General features: G+C 41.9%; 2 protein-coding genes across 3 annotated transcripts in view; one reads left to right on the forward strand and one right to left on the reverse strand.

Moving 5' to 3' along the window:
• Positions 1–256: 256 nt before the first annotated feature.
• Positions 257–4,306, forward strand: MRAP (melanocortin 2 receptor accessory protein). Its single transcript, XM_077342549.1, has 3 exons — positions 257–378; positions 1,158–1,257; positions 3,533–4,306. Exons 1-3 carry the CDS (start codon positions 273–275, stop codon positions 3,678–3,680), a joined length of 354 nt encoding a protein of 117 aa, XP_077198664.1. The 5' UTR covers positions 257–272; the 3' UTR covers positions 3,681–4,306.
• Positions 4,307–4,321: 15 nt separating this feature from the next.
• The window catches only part of URB1 (URB1 ribosome biogenesis factor), a 58,296-nt gene continuing 45,437 nt past the window's right edge, over positions 4,322–17,180 (reverse strand). Inside the window, exons 35-39 of one of the 2 annotated variants that reach the window (XM_077342541.1) lie at positions 16,473–16,582; positions 15,080–15,271; positions 10,946–11,187; positions 9,182–9,769; positions 4,322–5,122 (exon numbers count right to left, since the gene is read on the reverse strand). In XM_077342541.1, coding sequence (XP_077198656.1) covers positions 4,905–5,122; positions 9,182–9,769; positions 10,946–11,187; positions 15,080–15,271; positions 16,473–16,582 — 1,350 coding nt within the window. In that variant the 3' untranslated portion in view covers positions 4,322–4,904. Of the gene's footprint in view, positions 5,123–9,181; positions 9,770–10,945; positions 11,188–15,079; positions 15,272–16,472; positions 16,583–17,180 lie in introns of those variants that run through there. The other variant, XM_077342542.1, reaches the window with a different exon arrangement.

Below are 17,180 nucleotides of genomic sequence, written 5' to 3' on the forward strand. Positions count from 1 at the left end.
TCTCTTTTAAAGTACTGTTTTATAGAAGAGGCACATACACAAAAAATAATCCACATTTATTGTTTTTGGCACCAATCAGCTGCCATCATTGCTGCTGAATGGCTTCTGGCATCTAGGCAGTCCTTGAGGATTCCTAGAGGAAAGAAACATAATCTACAACATTGTGCAATCTATTTATGCCAACATTGTGCAATCCATTGTGCCATCCATTTATGCCAATGAAAGCATATGTTAGGTTTAGAGTTTTGAACTGGCTGAGATACACAATAAAAATGGCTAATGGAACAAATTCACAGGATTATGTTTGGTCTTATGAATATTATGTGGGCTATCTAGATTTAGCCTCAGTTGATGCAACGAAGCTGAAGGCACACAGATGTAAGTATAAATTCATGCTTCTTATTCAGAGATGAAATATTTTATATTCCAAATATAAAACAGTTTATTTATCATAAGGACTTAGTGCAGGGAACTGAAAATACTGTACAGAGCAGTTAACAGACAAGCATTCACTAAGATGTGATTAGGCTAGGTTCCAGTTTGCCTTTTAGGAAGTGTTCAGTACTAACAGCTTGAGGAATGCTATTTTACAGCTCATGCTGAATTGTCTGTATAATCCTATGCAGTGTCTCCAGTCTAAGGCCATTGCCTTCAAAGGAGCTCTATAAAGGATGGCACCCCCCACATACTAGTATTACAGCCTTTCCCTGAGCCTTCAGTCTATGCAGATATGCATACATGATGGACTTAGATTGGTTGTTGTAATCCTGAGTCAACACTGTAGTTTCTATGAATGCACAGTAAATATTGTTCATGTTTCTAAAATGTGATATTTTACTTCATTTGTCATAAATGCTACATTAAAGTAATGTATTGGTATTTTAGCTGAACAATCCTAGTTTTTACTCTTTCAAAAGCTGGCATTGTTATATAAAGAGACTGAGTGACAGACTAACAACTCAACATCTAAGACAATCTCACAAGAGGCATTGAAACACCCAAACAGAGCTGCCTTATGTAAGATTTCAGTAGTTCACTGTTCCATGTACAAAATGAGAAAAAGACTTCTATGGGTGCTACAATATTCAGTTTGTAAAAAGCATTTTAAATGTCCCACAATCAACCAGACTGCATACTGTATTATTATTTTTTTACAGATTCAATTGTCATAGCCTTTTGGATCGGACTTGCTGCTTTTGTGGCATTTCTCTTCTTTATTTTGTTCTACATCTCTCGGACTGGTTATACATCAATCAAGTAAGGAGGGTGCTTTTTGTACTGTGTGGGAAAGGCAGAACCTATAGGTGCCTGAATCTGGTTGATGAGGAATCATGCTGGCTAACTTGAATCATTGAGGAGCAACTGCTCAGGCTACTACCAAAATTGAGTATCATCTTTCAAATGATGCCCCTCCGCTTAGCTGCATTTTAGATGTTTGTAGTTTACCACATTTGCTTTGTGTAAACAGTGTAAACAGTCTTGCACAGCATTCCTCTGAGAATTCAACTACCATCTCACCATCTCTACTCCCTTTGCTTCCTTTCTGCTTCCTGAATTCAGTACAAATTTCTTGTCTTTCCAACTCCTCCACAGCCTGTTTGCCAGCTTACATGTGGGCTGATACATCTTTGCTTCCATGATCTTTCCTTCTGCAGCTTTATCATCTGCATCATGATGCCTATTCTTTTAAATCCTTCTTACCCACCATTTAGTTCAGTTCAAACTTTATTACAGTTGTTCAGACCAAGTTATATATAGACAGAAGCGTAAGAGACCAAAACAATATGGTCATTAAATGTAATGTCATTTTAAACAGATCACAAAATATAACTTAAAACTATATTACTTTGGAGCATCAGATTTTTATGGTGGTGGCACAAAACATAGCTAGCTGAATGGTCACTTGAGGGGGGGATGTCTCGTCATTTTGTAGCCTCTTTCCTCGATCTCCGTCCTGATGTTCTGGAAACTTTTAAATGAGTGGTGGTTAAATCAAATGGCCATGAATGTCTCCATAAGCAGGGCAATGGAAAAGTATATGCTCTCTTGTTTCAATTTGGCCACTCCCACAAAATCAGTCTCAGTGTGAAGGGGATGTTTGTATAGTAACCCTCTACTGGAGCTGAGGGCAAGATTGCAAGAGTAAATGCCCTTCTTTGTTTATTACTAGTTGAGACAGATAAGTGGCCAGGGCCAGAACATATCTCCTTTAAACTGGGGGCAAAAAAGTTGGAGCTTTACTCAGGTCCAGTTGACGTTGATTATCCTGTATCTGCTGCTTAACTTATGATGCAGCTTCAATCAATATTTATTTATGGTCATTCAGACCAAAATTAATGATGCAGCTTGATCATAAGCTAATGTAGATAGAAAATGTGTGGAAAAAGCCACACGTTGGGTCTCATTCTTGACAATCTTAGTCCAACATGACTGGAAGTTGTCTTTTAGTATCAAAGAAGCTATATCCTGTGGATTAATTTCAGCCACATTACTACTGCTGATAGGCAGATTTTATATTGAACCATTAACATTCCTGTTTCCAGATGCACCATAGAGTTGGTTACACAGCATGGAAGTTGGAGAACTGCCTGAAAGAATTTAGACTGGATCCTTTTAAGCTTGATAATATCTGATATTGGAGCACCCAAAAATGCTCCACTTGGGCTAGACTTAGCAGAATATAATTTCAGGGCTCCTGGTATATAAAAAAAATTACCCTTTGTTCAATAGAATGTTATTTGCTGATCTTTGCCCTAATTTTGATGTATATGAATAGTGGATGCTCTTTGCTCCAGAGGCTTGCATCTATACACCTAGATATTTAAATTTGCTCACAAGTTAATTTTATGACCACTTAGTTTCTAGATCTTGTCCGTTTGCCAAATGCCACAACCTCGGTCTTCTGGTAGTTAATTTGCTCTTTTTCACAGTATAGGGCAAGTTTTTAAGCATTCGCCTAATCCCTATAGGGGTTCTTGAAAGATCTACATCCTTATCCATTGTTCCTCTTAATATTTGTGAAACAGCCTAGGGGGTGGAATGTGTCCCAGGTGTCCGAGTTGGAATCGGGCCAATCATGGTGCAGCCAGCAAAGCTGGCTGCACCACTATAATTGGCCCTGCCCCTGCAGCTCCTGCCCTCCATCCCTGGACTCTAGCCTCTTTGTTCTCAGATGCATCTCAGTGCCTGGAGCCAACAGCAGGTAAGGGGAGAGGTCCCTGGGCAAATGGCAAATGTTTATGGTGGAGGGCCTGCTAACAAGGGCCTCCCAAGCTGCTGACTGCCTGCTAAGGAGTTTTGTCCTGGGCCTGCTACTGAGCTGGCCAGCCCCCACCTGCCCCACTTGATCTGATTGCAAGCTGTGACCCAAAGCCTCCTTAAGCTGCCTGGGCCGGGGCCAGGGGAGGGGGCCCTTTCCAAGGCCCATTCTTAGGAACGGGCTTTGAAGCTAGTTGTCAGCATAAAGCAGTTTAGAGATCAGTAATAGTTTATGGGAATATTTAAACTGAGTTTAGCTAATTTTTGTTCACAGGAATGGAAGACAACACAAAACATCTATGTGGAATTACTCAAAAAGTAAACACCTGCAAGATAGGGTTTCTAACCATGCTGGACCAACCCTTGCAGAAAACCAAGTGGAAGAAACAGAAGGTTCAAGATTAAGTAATGCACCGAACTAGATTGGCACAGACTGGTGGCCTAGAAGAAGTTGTGGGATGGATGGGGATAGGAAGGATTTCGGAATTCTTCTCTAGATGCAACTCTAACCTTACTGGATACGATAAGCTCTTAGGGGTTTAAGCAGACCACGCCGATTGTTTTCCTTTTTCCTTAGCCAACACAGCCTGGCTAAACTAGTTTCAGGAAGGGAGCCTAATAGAACTTCAACAAAGCATGCACATTTATATAAACTTTGTCTAATAAAGTTTGAGTGCATACCTTGTATTTTATCTGCAGAATGGCACTTCTTCTGGCTACACTGGGGACAAGTTGTGCTGATCTCACCTTCCACTGCAAACCCCTCCCCCATCCTAATCCTTAGTTTTAGTAAAGAATGCCCATGTTTCAGTAGCCAAATGATCCACACAGCTGAGGTCATTCGGGGCTTTGTTAATTATTAGTGAACAGATGCTGATACTAAGTATTTTATTTTTGTGTTGTTTTAACAACATCTTTTTTTCTAGCAGCCCACCTTTTAGATAGTAAGCCTTATGTGAACCGCTAGTACTAAAACAGTAGTACAATGCAACCTAGATAAACATTATTTCTGAATGCAGTATCAAAAGAACAAGTATTATGTTTTGCCATATTTTATTAAATATATATATATAATACATATATGTATAAGGTCAGTATCACATTCTTAAAGCCATTATTCAGACTTGAGGACTCAACATGGATTAAATACATTTTGTCTATATATTGTTCTCTGTTCCCACATTAAGTAATGAGAAATTATATTCCCATGTCACAACACATTACATAGATGATCTGGAAGCTTCCTGACCAAACTCTACTGAAACAATCCGAACATGTAAGAAAGCCCAAATCCTTAATTTCCAAAACAGTCATTTATTCTCATACTGAATACAAATACTATTAATAATAATACATTTCCTGCCCTATCTCTGGTGATGCAGAGTGGTCAACATTTTTACTGATGTTAAAATATTATTTCAGTGTTTTTGGGTGTTCTATGATTTGATTTTAGCTATAGTACAGAGACAATCAATATTAACTTTTCAAACATTTAAGATTGAGGCCTCTAACTTTACCTATAATAATATAAAAAAGCCCTATCAGTTGAGTTCGAGACATTATGAAAAATGTAAAAGACAATATTTTCTCCAAATCCTGCATTGTAGATAGCTTAGAAATGATCACAAGTGGTTTCAGGAGTGGTTTCAAGACTTCAAGGAATCGTGAAGAATTAAGTATGAATAAATGTCTTTGCATAGGGAAACTATAGCTTCACCAGGCTCTCCCCTTTTGTGAAGGCTACCATTATGTTCTCTGTCACTTGCTCCACAAATCAGTTTAATATGAGTTATAAACATATCCGGTTGCTGTGCTCCAAGCCAAATATCTCCAATATACAGAGATGTCAGGAATATGCCTGCAGCTAGGAAATAAAACGAACAAAGTCACCAATCAGTAGAGTTCTGTTTAATAAAGCTGAAAAAAATACATTTATGTTCTTTTACTTGGCATAGTTTAAAATAGCATGGATTGTATTATTTTTCACAACACTGAAAATCTGATATTTCATTAGAAGGATTCTTTATCACTTTGATTAATAGATCACTAATAAAATGTATTAATACAGAAAAAAATTAACATCAGTAATACAAACTTTATTACTGCCAACACTTTGCCTCAAAGCATAGCCAGCTAGCACAGGGTTATTTAATTTCTCACATCAAGTTTTGGTATCAATAGATTGTAATATAATATAGATTATAATATAGATTATAATATAACTAGGGGCAAAGCCCGTTGTATCCAAGAATACAACGGGCGCTAGAGCTTGGCAGTGGGAAGAGGAAGGGTAGGAGTTGTCCAGTCTGTAAGGGCATGGGGTTGAATGTGTGTGTTGTGTGGGAGATTGTGGTGGCATGGTGGCAAATGAGGGCATGGGTGTGGAGATATGGGTGTCAAGAACCTGTGGTGTGGACTGTTCGTTGAGTATGGGAGAGGACTGACCTTTGGGAATTTTGGCATAGTGGTTACAGATGAGCTTTCCAGAGCCATGTCTTCAGATATGTGAAGGGAAAATCAGACTGGAGACTCTTAGGGGAAGATTATATGGCAACCAATTCCTTCCAGTTCTGCGTCATTTCCCTTTTTGTGTGATTTAGGCCACAGACACCGAAATGCCTCTCTGCCCTAATACACATGGGGTAGTCACAGTACACAGGTGTCCACCCTGTTCCTTTTTCTCAATTTTTTCACTGTTGATAAAATGTTATGTGCCTACACGCTTCTTTCATGGTTGCTCCTTAGAAGAATAGATTTTTGTACCCTGTTGTTTACTACCCAAGGGCTGTAAATATTTATTTAGATCTTCCTGCACTTTCCAGACTCACAGGACTGATGCTGGTCTGCCTGTCTGCGTCCCAGAATACAAACAGTTGCTGATAAGGGCTGTCCATAGCCCATAGCCCAGGAGGGACACACCTGCACCAGTCTCTCCCAACTGCAGGCAAAAATGGCTCCTTTGAAGGCTGGATTCTGAGGCATTGTATGATTTTGAAGTCCCACCTCCAGATCTCCAGGAATATTTCCAACCCAGGGGTAGCCAACCTCCAGGTGGAGAGCTCCTGGAATTGCAGCTCACCTGCAGAGTATAATGATAAGTTCCCCAGGCAGAAAGGGCTTACTTTGGACAGGGTTGTGGTAGAGAAGAAACATTTAAGGCCTCCCACACAGGTTGTTGTTGAATTTAAAGACTTGAGGCCTACTGCACAGGGTTGTTGTGCAGATGAAACAGGAGACAAAAGAAACTCTGCAACAGCATCCAGTTTCGTCTGCATAATAATGCTGTGCAGTAGGCCTCAAATCTGCAGAGAGTTGCAAAGAAGAAAGACACATGGCTTGGCTGTGTCTAACCCCCGGCCAGAGCAGTATTTTAAGTTAGAAGGGCCTTTTCTGTGGCCTCCCTGTCAGCCAACTGTTTGGCAGAAGGGGAAAGTTCCCCACCCTCAAAAGGAAGGCCCTGAGGCTCCCCTGTGTTGCTCTTGGAAACGCCCCCCTCCCCTCAGTCAGGGCCTGTCAGAGGCTCCTTCGCAGCAGGCCTTAGGGGAGGATGGGGAGGGACAGCACTCTCCAGCCTCCTGCCAGCTCTGTCAGGGTTCTGAGGCAATTTGCAGTTGGACATGACAGTTAGGACAGCCATGGAGTGAAAAGGGCTGGCATAGCCTGTCCAAGCCACCGTTCTCATTCCCCTTGGCAGCCCTATTGACCTCCTCTCCCTGCGGTGGTCAGGGGCAGACTGACAGTGATGTCTCCTGATTGCGCTGGAACTCTGGTCTGTCCTAGGGAGAGCCCAATTGGAAGGCGCTTTGCACCTTCCGACTGGCCCCTCCGCTTGTCAGTCTGGGGCCAAGGGTCCAATCCGGGAGTTCTGATCATGGACTCATCCCTCCCCAACCCTCCTTACTGTTTTATTAAGAGAGACAGATATAGATTATATTAGTGGTCCTCAACATGGTAGGGGATCAACTGAGCCTTATTGGTATTTTTCAGGTATATTTTGGTTTCTCAAATGTATCCCTTTAAACTTTAAAGGATTGCAGAAGCTAGCCCAAGGATCAGCTGGGTTGGTGGGGGCTTAAGAGTTCTGGGCATCAGAAGAGGATAGCTCAGCTAGAATCGGCCGTGCCCACTGCTTAGCCAATTGCTCCCTGCAACCACAGCTCTGCACCGCTTCTCCTTACACCTGGTGTCACGCCCCCGCTGCCACCTCCCGAGTTGCCAGAGCAATAGGACCCAGCAACTGACTCAGATCGGGCTGAAGAATCAGGGGAGTCTGAGGAGGACTTTTTCACAATCAGAGTAGTTTAGCAGTGGAATAGGATACCTAAGGAGGTGGTGAGCTCCCCCTCACTGGCCGTCTTCAAGCAAAGGTTGGATACACACTTTTCTTTGATGCTTTAGGATGCTTAGGGCTCATCCTGCGTTGAGCAGGGGGTTGCACTAGATGGCCTGTGTGGCCCCTTCCAACTCTATGATTCTAGGATGCTGGGGAGGGCTGCTCCAGTCAGCCGGGACCGGCTCAGGAGAGATCATGGACACTGACACAGCAGCAGCAGTCTGCATCAGACTCCAAGGAATTGCCCAAATGGCTCAGGCAACGCCATAGGGTGGGGGTGGCAGAACGCTGAAGGAGCCAGAGGCTGCAGGTGAGCTGTCAACTTAGATGGGGCCCAGTTGGAAGCACTTTGCGGGAGGACAAAGTGAGTCATCCCCCAGGTGCAGTGAATTAGCTGGGCTGCATTTAAGAGAAACAGCAACAGATTTCTGTGTGGATGCAATTTATGCAGACACCCTCCAGACTAGTTCTGAATTCTTGCATTTTGTCAGACTCCCTTCAGCTCCTTTGACTCTGGACATTGGCTTGACTACTCTTCTGGTAAATTGGACTGACAATCTCTGGCTTCTCTTGGTTCCTCTGACTCCCAGCACTCCTCTGACTCCCGGGTTTTGACGACGCATTTGGTAAAGTGGACTGGCTTTGTTTGAATATCTGCTATCTGGACTTTGACCTTGGCTCTGTTTCAAATATTCTCTGTATTGCCCTGCACTGTGCTTATCTAACTCCTGGTGACACAGACTGGACTTGACTTTGTTCTGGCTAGGCTTTGCAGCTCCGGCTCCTCCGGCACAGCTGCCACTGGGTGTGGCCAGCTAGGGCAGCATACCTGGTTTAAACCAGGTGGTAGGAGAGGGCAGCCCAGCCAGATTTGCTGCGTCTGTGGGGAGCCCATCACTCCATGCCGACGAAGCTCTACACTACCTTCCCCTTCTGCCTAGTTTAAAGCGGGTGACAGGTGAAGCCTAGTCAGTTCCAGGATTGGGCTGGTATTTTTTACCGGTATTTTCCAGTTCATGTCTATTGGACCCAAAATTTTGATAATTTCAAAAAAATCTTGGATCTGAATACCATACCGGTATTTGTATCAGGAATGTTTTGGGATTACTGAAATTCTTTCAGATCCAATAGACCCAAATAGAAAAATGCTGGTAAAAAAAATTGTACTATCATCATCAGAAGCACCATGACACTTTCTGAAGTATTTCCTGTGGTGCCCACTAGCTTTTTGCTCGAAGTACGAGCCAGTCCTGTCTTTCCTCCATTTCACTGGAAGAGAAAGTACTTCAGAAGAGACCAGGCGGACTGCGTCATCTGCTGGGACTGGGATCACCTGTTTAGAAACTGCTGCCTTTATCACAGAAAACACCCTAGCTCAGAACTGCTGATGTTTTGAGGAACCTCACATTTTTGTTATTGAACTCAAAATTTTGTTGTGTGCCAAAAGATCAACAATCATAGAGTCTTCTGTTTTATATAATTAGTTAATTCTATATTATAACAGATATTTCTTTTTAAAAGTTTTATGAAACAGAAAATCCTCTATAAACATAACGTCCCTTCTGCCTTCTTGCTGAAAATAGACATTACCTTTTTTCTGTGTGTCATTCTCTTCCATCATTGCTGAGAGGCACAACCTTTTCACTGTTCCATGATATTCATTTTCCATCAGGCCCTGAGAATCCATTAGGTGAAGCATGATAGTATTAAGCAGGGAGAGATCATTTAGGTCTGAAGTCTTTTCACTGGCATCATGGAAGCTGCGGTAAAGTTTAAATATACCGCTTTTGAGAACTCTATCCATAACAATCTCTTGTACCATGGTGGTATTTGGCAAAACATAACTTTTAAACCACTTGAAAGTCAAAAGTGCATTTTGTTTGTGGAAGCTCCTGTCAACCAAGGACTTCACTAGCCATCTGAATACTAAGCAAACAGTCTTACATGTAAGATCAGGATGGTCATATTCATTGTGCTCCTTTGAACACACTGCTGAAATATTTGCAAGCAGAGGTTTCCAGTGCATCAGGACCAATCTCAGGGGAGATATACATTCCTCTAAATCAAAAGGGGTGCCCTGAGAAGCTGGACCTTGTTCAGTTTCAGTCTGGTTCTTCTTCTGAACAAACTGTGATGTTCGAAAAGGTACTTGCGCTTTGTTTTTCTCTTTAATATTTTCTGCAGAGGAAGAAAAGTAAATTATATCCTTATTCATAGTTCCTCTTAATATTTGTGAAATTGCCCTGGGGGTGGACAGTGTCCTGGCTATCCGAGTTGGAAGAGGGCCAATCAGGGTTCAGCCAACAAAGCTGGCCGCACCCTGATTAGCCCTGAGAGAGAGAGTGATCTGCGCCTGCCTGTGTCCCCTGGGTCCTAGCGCCCATTGAATTCCTGGTTGCAATGGGCTTTCTTGCTAGTATATAAATATAACCTTTAAAATAATGACACAATGACCTGTGTTGGTTTTTGAAGAATGGAAATTAATCCTGCAGTTATTTATTTTTTAAAACTGGTGGCGAGAGGACACTAATGTATTGAATGGTACAGTGTTGCAGAAGGAAAATGCACAGTGGTTTGTGCTTATCAAGTAAAACTCAGGTTAAAATCTCAGCCTTCTTTATTTATAGTGCACTTTTGTCAAGCAGACTTGTGACAGATTGGACAGTGTAAATTGATGCAATCAGTAAAATGGGACAAGAAGCAATGTAGTAGACCTAGGACAGAAATCTTAAATAAATACCTCAGAAGATCTAGAAAACATTCCATAAAATCCCTATTCATCAGCCTTAACGCAATCACTGGACATTTTATCTCAGACAAAGATTCTACAGTTTTTCTGGAAAACATCAGAATTTAAACAACTGTGTTCATATCACTACACAGATTTTGCATCATTAGAACATAAGAAGAACAGATCAAACCAATAATCTATCTAGTCAACATCCTGTCTCACACAGCAACCAACCAGGCCTTCACTGGACATTGCCTCCTGGCTCTGGGACTCAGAGTTTTAGTGCTTCTGAATGTGACACTGTAGGTGGTGGAATTCACTGCCTATGGACATAGTGAGGGCCATTCACCATAATGACCAAAAGAAGCCTCTGTATGCAGAGTACTAAACCTCTGAATATCTGTGTTGAGCTAGATGGACTCCTGGTCTGATTCAGGAGGACTATTCTTATGTTCATAGGAATGTGGCTCAGAACCTCTCAGAAATATTTCATATTTATTTATTTATTTAGATTTCTATACCGCCCATTCCTTTGCAGCTCTGGGCGGTTTACACAGAACATTATAACTTACATAAAATTAGAATTTAATAAAAACTATACAGACCAAATGTTTTCAACTTACTAAGCAATTCCTTGACTTGGTATTGTTGAGCAATTGTTTGCAGATCATCTTGAAGTTTCACATCTTTGCCAATTATGCTCCACTTATGCAAGAGCAACATAATATCTTTGTTGGAAAGAACATGTTCATTCAGAGTGAACCTGCCCATTTCTTTGAAGGCCTCAATTACATTTGCACGGTATTCTAATATGGAGCTTAACAGGCTGAAAAACTGAATCAGTTGGGCAAAATCCAAGTTGGCACTATTTGACAGAAAATGGCAAGAATTAGACTTTTTAAAAAACAAACTAACATTATGCTAGAAAGCCTTTCAACTAAAACTGTAGCTAAAATTTTAAGCTTCTATTTATTGTTTTTCCAAGCAGCCATTGATTAATCTGATATTTGAAGGACAGAAGACTGTGTAATTCTTTTGTGGAGAGGGAGGGTATTATTATCATTATAGGTGTGTGGTAGAAGATTCCAATTTCTCCTTAGCTTTAAGGACATCATGGTTGGCTGATGTTTGCTTTCTGTCTGAACTCCTATCCTGAGATCAACAATAAAGTCTCTCAAAGCAGGTATGACTAAAATATAGTCCACGACACTGGAGCCTCGAGGGGAGATATAGGTGTAATCACAGTGGGGATCATTAAAGCCTGATCTATTTACTCAACATGTTAAATTTAATACAAAGATCCACTAAATATGGGTGCACTTGGTTTTTGACCTGATCTCTTAGTTCTCTGGTAAGCCCAAATAGATACGTTATAGATTCAGAATCAGAAGACCTTTACTGACATACAATGGTATAGATTCTTCATTATCAGAGTTCATCATTATCACCTCCCAGTCTAGCATTAAAATCTCCAGCAATACAGATTAAGGCTTTGGGGTATTTGTCCACTAGAGCAGTAGTCCCCAATCCCCGGTCCGGGGACCGGGACCGGTCCGTGGATCAGTTTGATACCGGGCCGTGGCTCCTCATCCTCCTCCTCCTCGGCTGCTGCCCTGCCACTCTGTTGCTGGCTCACCTTTGGTGCTCTCCAGAGGCCGCAATGGCTGGGGCTCCCCTCAGCATGGCACTGCGCAGCTGCTGCTGGCAATGCCCCTCAGTGGGCAGCGGGAAGTCAGGGGTGCCGGCAGGAAAACAAGTGAAGCAGGGGCTCAGGCGGTGGCGACGTCCCTCAGCAAAAGACTACCCCTCCCCGGGCCTCAGTAAAACTGTCAAGCGTTGACCGGTCCCCGGTGATAAAAAGGTTGGGGACCACTGCACTAGAGAATCTAAGTATACAATTAGCGGTTCCCAAAGGGGATGAGAAATATTAACAGAAGAAAAGAAAATATATATATTTGCCAACAACAAAAATCCTAAAAAGTTAGATAATGATGAAGATTCCAACTGAGTTACGTTAAGACTTGAGACATTATTAAATAGACAACATAAGCCCGCGTTGGGATGACCCTTAGGGTTAGATTTTTGTTCCAGTAGCAAATAAGCTGTGGAACCTCTGAAATTGGGAAAGGCCCCTGGTCCAGATGGATTACCGGATGAGCTGTTGAAAAGTAATATAACTTGGTGGATGGAACCTCTTGCTCAATTGACTTATAAATCTGGTACCATCCCAGAATCATGGCTAAATTCTATTACAGTAAGGTAAAGGTAAGGGTATCCCCTGTGCAAGCACTGGGACATGTCTGACCCTTGGGGTGATGCCCTCTAGCGTTTTCATGGCAGACTCAATACGGGGTAGTTTGCCAGTGCCTTCCCCAGTCATTACTGTTTACCCCCCAGCAAGCTGGGTACTCATTTTATCGACCTCAGAAGGATGGAAGGCTGAGTCAACCCTGAGCCAGTTGCTGGGATTGAACTCCCAGCCTCATGGGCAGAGCTTCAGACTGCATGTCTGCTGCCTTACCACTCTGCGCCACAAGAGGCTCTTTCTATTACAGTACCAATCTTTTTAAAAGGTGATCATAATAATCCAATATCTATCGTCCCATAAATTTACTATCTATACTGGGAAAATTATACTATAATCTAAGCATTTATTAGAGAACCTATTAAAGTGGATGTCTGCTCATAACTTGCCAGGGAAGGAACAGATTGGGTTTAACACAGGTCACTCCCCTTTAGATCACTGTACCATGCAGGATCGTGGCGACAGCTGTGCCACGGGATTGCCAAGAGTCAGACTTGACTGAATGGCTGACAACAAAACAAACAACTATACTATCATTCCTAGCTGAGAAGTATACTAGCTATTCGGAAGGCAAATTACGTATCATCTTTATTGATCTCAGTGGTGCCTTTTATTCCACGGATAGACAAATACTGTGGAGGAAGTTATCTCAAACTGGCTTGGAGGAATGGCTCCTGTTTCTAATATACCAACTATAATAATCCAATACCTGTCAAATAAGAATTGGCATCCGCGGTTCTTTAACTCATAAAATACCAGTGACAAAAGGTGTGAAGCAAGGCTGTTTGTTAGCTCACTCCTTATTCAATCTGTTCCTTTCAGACTTTTCCACTCATATCTCCAGATTTAATTTGGGCATTTACCAAAATTAAATCTGCAGCTAATACCATTATTACTATATGCAGATGATGCAGTACTACTTTCCATCTTCCAAATAGGACTAAAATGCCTTTTAACATATTCATCTCTTACTGCAATGAGAATTCTTTAATTATTAATTATCTGAAAATGAAAATATTGAGTTCTCTAAATCTTGGAAATGTAGGCATTGGAAGGCTGGATGGAAAATTGCTTTAGGATGCTTAGGGCTGATCCTGCGTTGAGCAGGGAGTTGGACTAGATGGCCTGTATGGCCCCTTCCAACTCTATGATTCTATGATAATGATTGAACAGCTCAACCTTTAGATATTTAGGCATTCTTTTTCATTAAAAATTAAATTGGTCCTTGCATCAGGAGTGTGTTGTGACAATAGCAAAAAAACCCAAGTACTAGCCACATCTCGTTTCCATCATCAAAGTGGGCATCAATTTGTGCCACCTATAATTCAGATATTTCAGGTTAAGGTGATCCTGCAATTAAATGGGATTCCTGTCTTGATTCAAGCATTCAACCAAAAGATTGAATGGCATCAGTGCTCTTTTTTTGCACTGTACTTTGTGACACTGTATTTGTGTCACAAATTCTATTGGATATGCGACTCTGTGTACTGAGCTGGGACTGCACCTGCTGGAATTCAGAGCATGGATCACTACATTTAGATTCTGGTTACATCTTCATTTTCAGGCACAACATACCAGCCAAATAGCTGATTTTCTTGCTGACCCTTATGGCTTTTAATAGTCTCAATATATCCTTCATAAAATCAATAAGTTTGGTATAAACATCGACTCCCTGGCAAATTCAGGGAAGAGCCATATTCTCCAAATGATAAAAAGAAGGATGTGGGATACTGAGAAACAGCTAATTGAATCAGGGATAAATCAGGTATGTTCCCCTCGCTTCTTTGGCCTTTCTTTTACTCAGAACTCAATATTTTTCAAATCTATTAAATCCAATCCATCATCATGCATTTATGGTGGCTAGGATGAATATCTTTCCATCAGCAGTAGTTAAAGGGAGATACCGAAATATATCTATGGAGCAAAGGATATGTGCCTGTTACCTCGGCAAACCTGAAAATTTGTTGTTAGGTGCGCAGTCGTGTCCGACCCATCGCGACCCCATGGACAATGATCCTCCAGGCCTTCCTGTCCTCTACCTTTCCCCGGAGTCCATTTAAGTTCACATATATAACTAAGTCCATTATTTTGCAAGCAATGGTCCCATTTAATTGGACCCATCCTGCAAGCCCAAAATGACTCATCTAATAGTGGATAAGATTCCTGAAATAACAGACCATGTTGCAGAATCTTTTGCTATTGTTTATCAGAGTAAGATTCAAATTGGATGACTGTGACCTTGTCTATAGATTATATATTCTGTACATGTCATTTATACAAGGGATTATTTTTTTAGTACTATATTTGTTGAATTTACAGGCACTTTGCAATAACTGGTATCTATTACTAAATTTTATTGTGACTAAAATTGCCAAGATACCGTACTGTATGAGTAATAGTATCAAATAGCAACACAACTACATGACATCATTAAAAACAGAGTGATACTTGCCGGATATGTTTCAGTAATGTTATTAAAACATGTAGAAATTCATTGACAAGTTGGAGAGGAAGGAACTTCTGATTCTCCAGATATTCCTTTCCACAAGGCATTTGGAGTGACTTCTGCTTGTCTCCCAAATTTGTAACCCAGAGGGTATGGACTAAGATAATTACACAGTTTAACATCCTGTTTTCTAAAAACCTGAAATATATAAATGAAAAAATACACATTATCAATTCATATAAGTATTTGTGCAGGGATGGGAGGCCTGATTCTCTAACCTTAAGGTACTTCACCTATCAAAGGGTGAAAATGAATGTTTGGCAAACAGACTGGGTTGTTCTGCTCCACTTCACCGGATGGCAACAGGAGAGACAAAAGTTTAAGTCCTCCACATCAGGGGTAGTCAACCTGTGGTCCTCCAGATATTCATGGACTACAATTCCCATGAGCCCCTGCCAGCAAACACTGGCAGGGGCTCATGCGAATTGTAGTCCATGAACATCTGGAGGACCACAGGTTGACTACCCCTGCTCCACATGACAAGGGACCTGCTGAACTAACAATGAACCCAGAAGCAATGTCTGTGAAGAAGGCCAGCACTGAGCTAAGCAATGCATTGTGTGTGGATAACAGTCTGAAGAATCTAAATATGAAGGGTCAGAGAGAAGAAATTGAGAGATCCTATTACATGGTCCTACTCCTATGCTTTTCCCTATAAATACAACAGGTTAAGTTATTTATAGCCTGCAGTAAGAATCCTCAGACTCAGCCAGCAGAAAGAATTCTCAGACTTACCTCAGACTTACTTACAGAGTTTCTTTTATGAACAAGTTTCATGCCTCAACTGGAAAGATGAGGGGGAAAAAATGCTGCAAACAGTAATGAAGTACCCTATTCTACATCCTCTCAAGCCACTCTGCCACTTTAAATGTACAAATTTTTAAACAGCCGCGGACTGAATAAAGGAGTAAGGGCTGAGTGGGAGGAGTTAGAGCGAGCCGTGTCCGGGATAAAAACTCGGAGGGGCCAATCAGGAGCCGCAAAGCGGCTCCTGATTGGCTCCTCCGAGTGTCCATCCCAGCCCAAGCAGCCCATTGGCTGCTTCACCTGGCCAGGGAATCTGGCCGGCTGCTCCAGACAGTCACGGGTGGGGGGTGGGCCACGCCACCTTCTCCTGGCCACCGGAGCGGCCTCGCCGCGTCGCAGGTGAGGTGAGGCCGCTCTGGCGGCCAGGAGAAGGCTCCAGAGAGCCACGGGTGGGGGGTGGGCCTTTGGGGTTTGGGAGGGGGGCTTCCCCTATGCCATCTAGCGCCCATTTCATTTGAATGTGAAATGGGCTTTAAATCTAGTAATTATAATAATTAATTTAACACCGAGTCATGAATAGCCTTCTGGGTACCTTTTCTGTAGAATAAACAATAGCCACGTTAAAAGACTATGATCTCTTATTAGCTCATAGGCAGCTTTGGTAATCCAGGCAGCATTTTGTAGTATTTCCAGAATTTGATGCTGAAAGAGAAAACAGGATCATAAACACCCATTACTTAACCAAAGATGCAATTTTAAGCTTTTAAAAGTAAAAAAATAGCCATGCAATTACATCCAATTATCTGCAAATCCAACAAGTCTGGCAGCACCTTAAAGACAAACCGATAGATACCACAAGGTTTCTCATCATTTTTGGTGCTACAGACTAACAAAGCTATCCCTCTGGAATTGTCACCTGATTATCCGGCAAGCAAGGGCACAATCTAGCAGCGTGCAAAAAGCCTGGAAAATGCCCTAACTTCTGTTCTATCACAGCTTCTAATCTAGGGAAAGGAAGAGTACAGTGGTGTTCCAACCCCAAACGTATCAACCCCATCCAGCTGCTATCTTGGTTTAGGTGCTTGGCCAGGTGCTGGATGCCCAGGTGAAAGCCAGAGATCCTTGTCATATCATGCCAGGCACAACCAGGGGAAGGCTCTGTGCAAACTATAGATTCCGTCATGTGTATGCCTTCCACACCCATTTTTCCTGGGGCTATGTCATGCCTTTTATTTAGATCAAAAAGAAAGTAAGCCAAAGTATACTTAAAAGTTACAAAATGTGAGATGGATTCAGTGAT

This window comes from Paroedura picta, chromosome 6 (genome assembly GCF_049243985.1).
Source record: "Paroedura picta isolate Pp20150507F chromosome 6, Ppicta_v3.0, whole genome shotgun sequence".
In the NCBI taxonomy this organism is placed as follows: Eukaryota; Metazoa; Chordata; class Lepidosauria; order Squamata; family Gekkonidae; genus Paroedura; species Paroedura picta.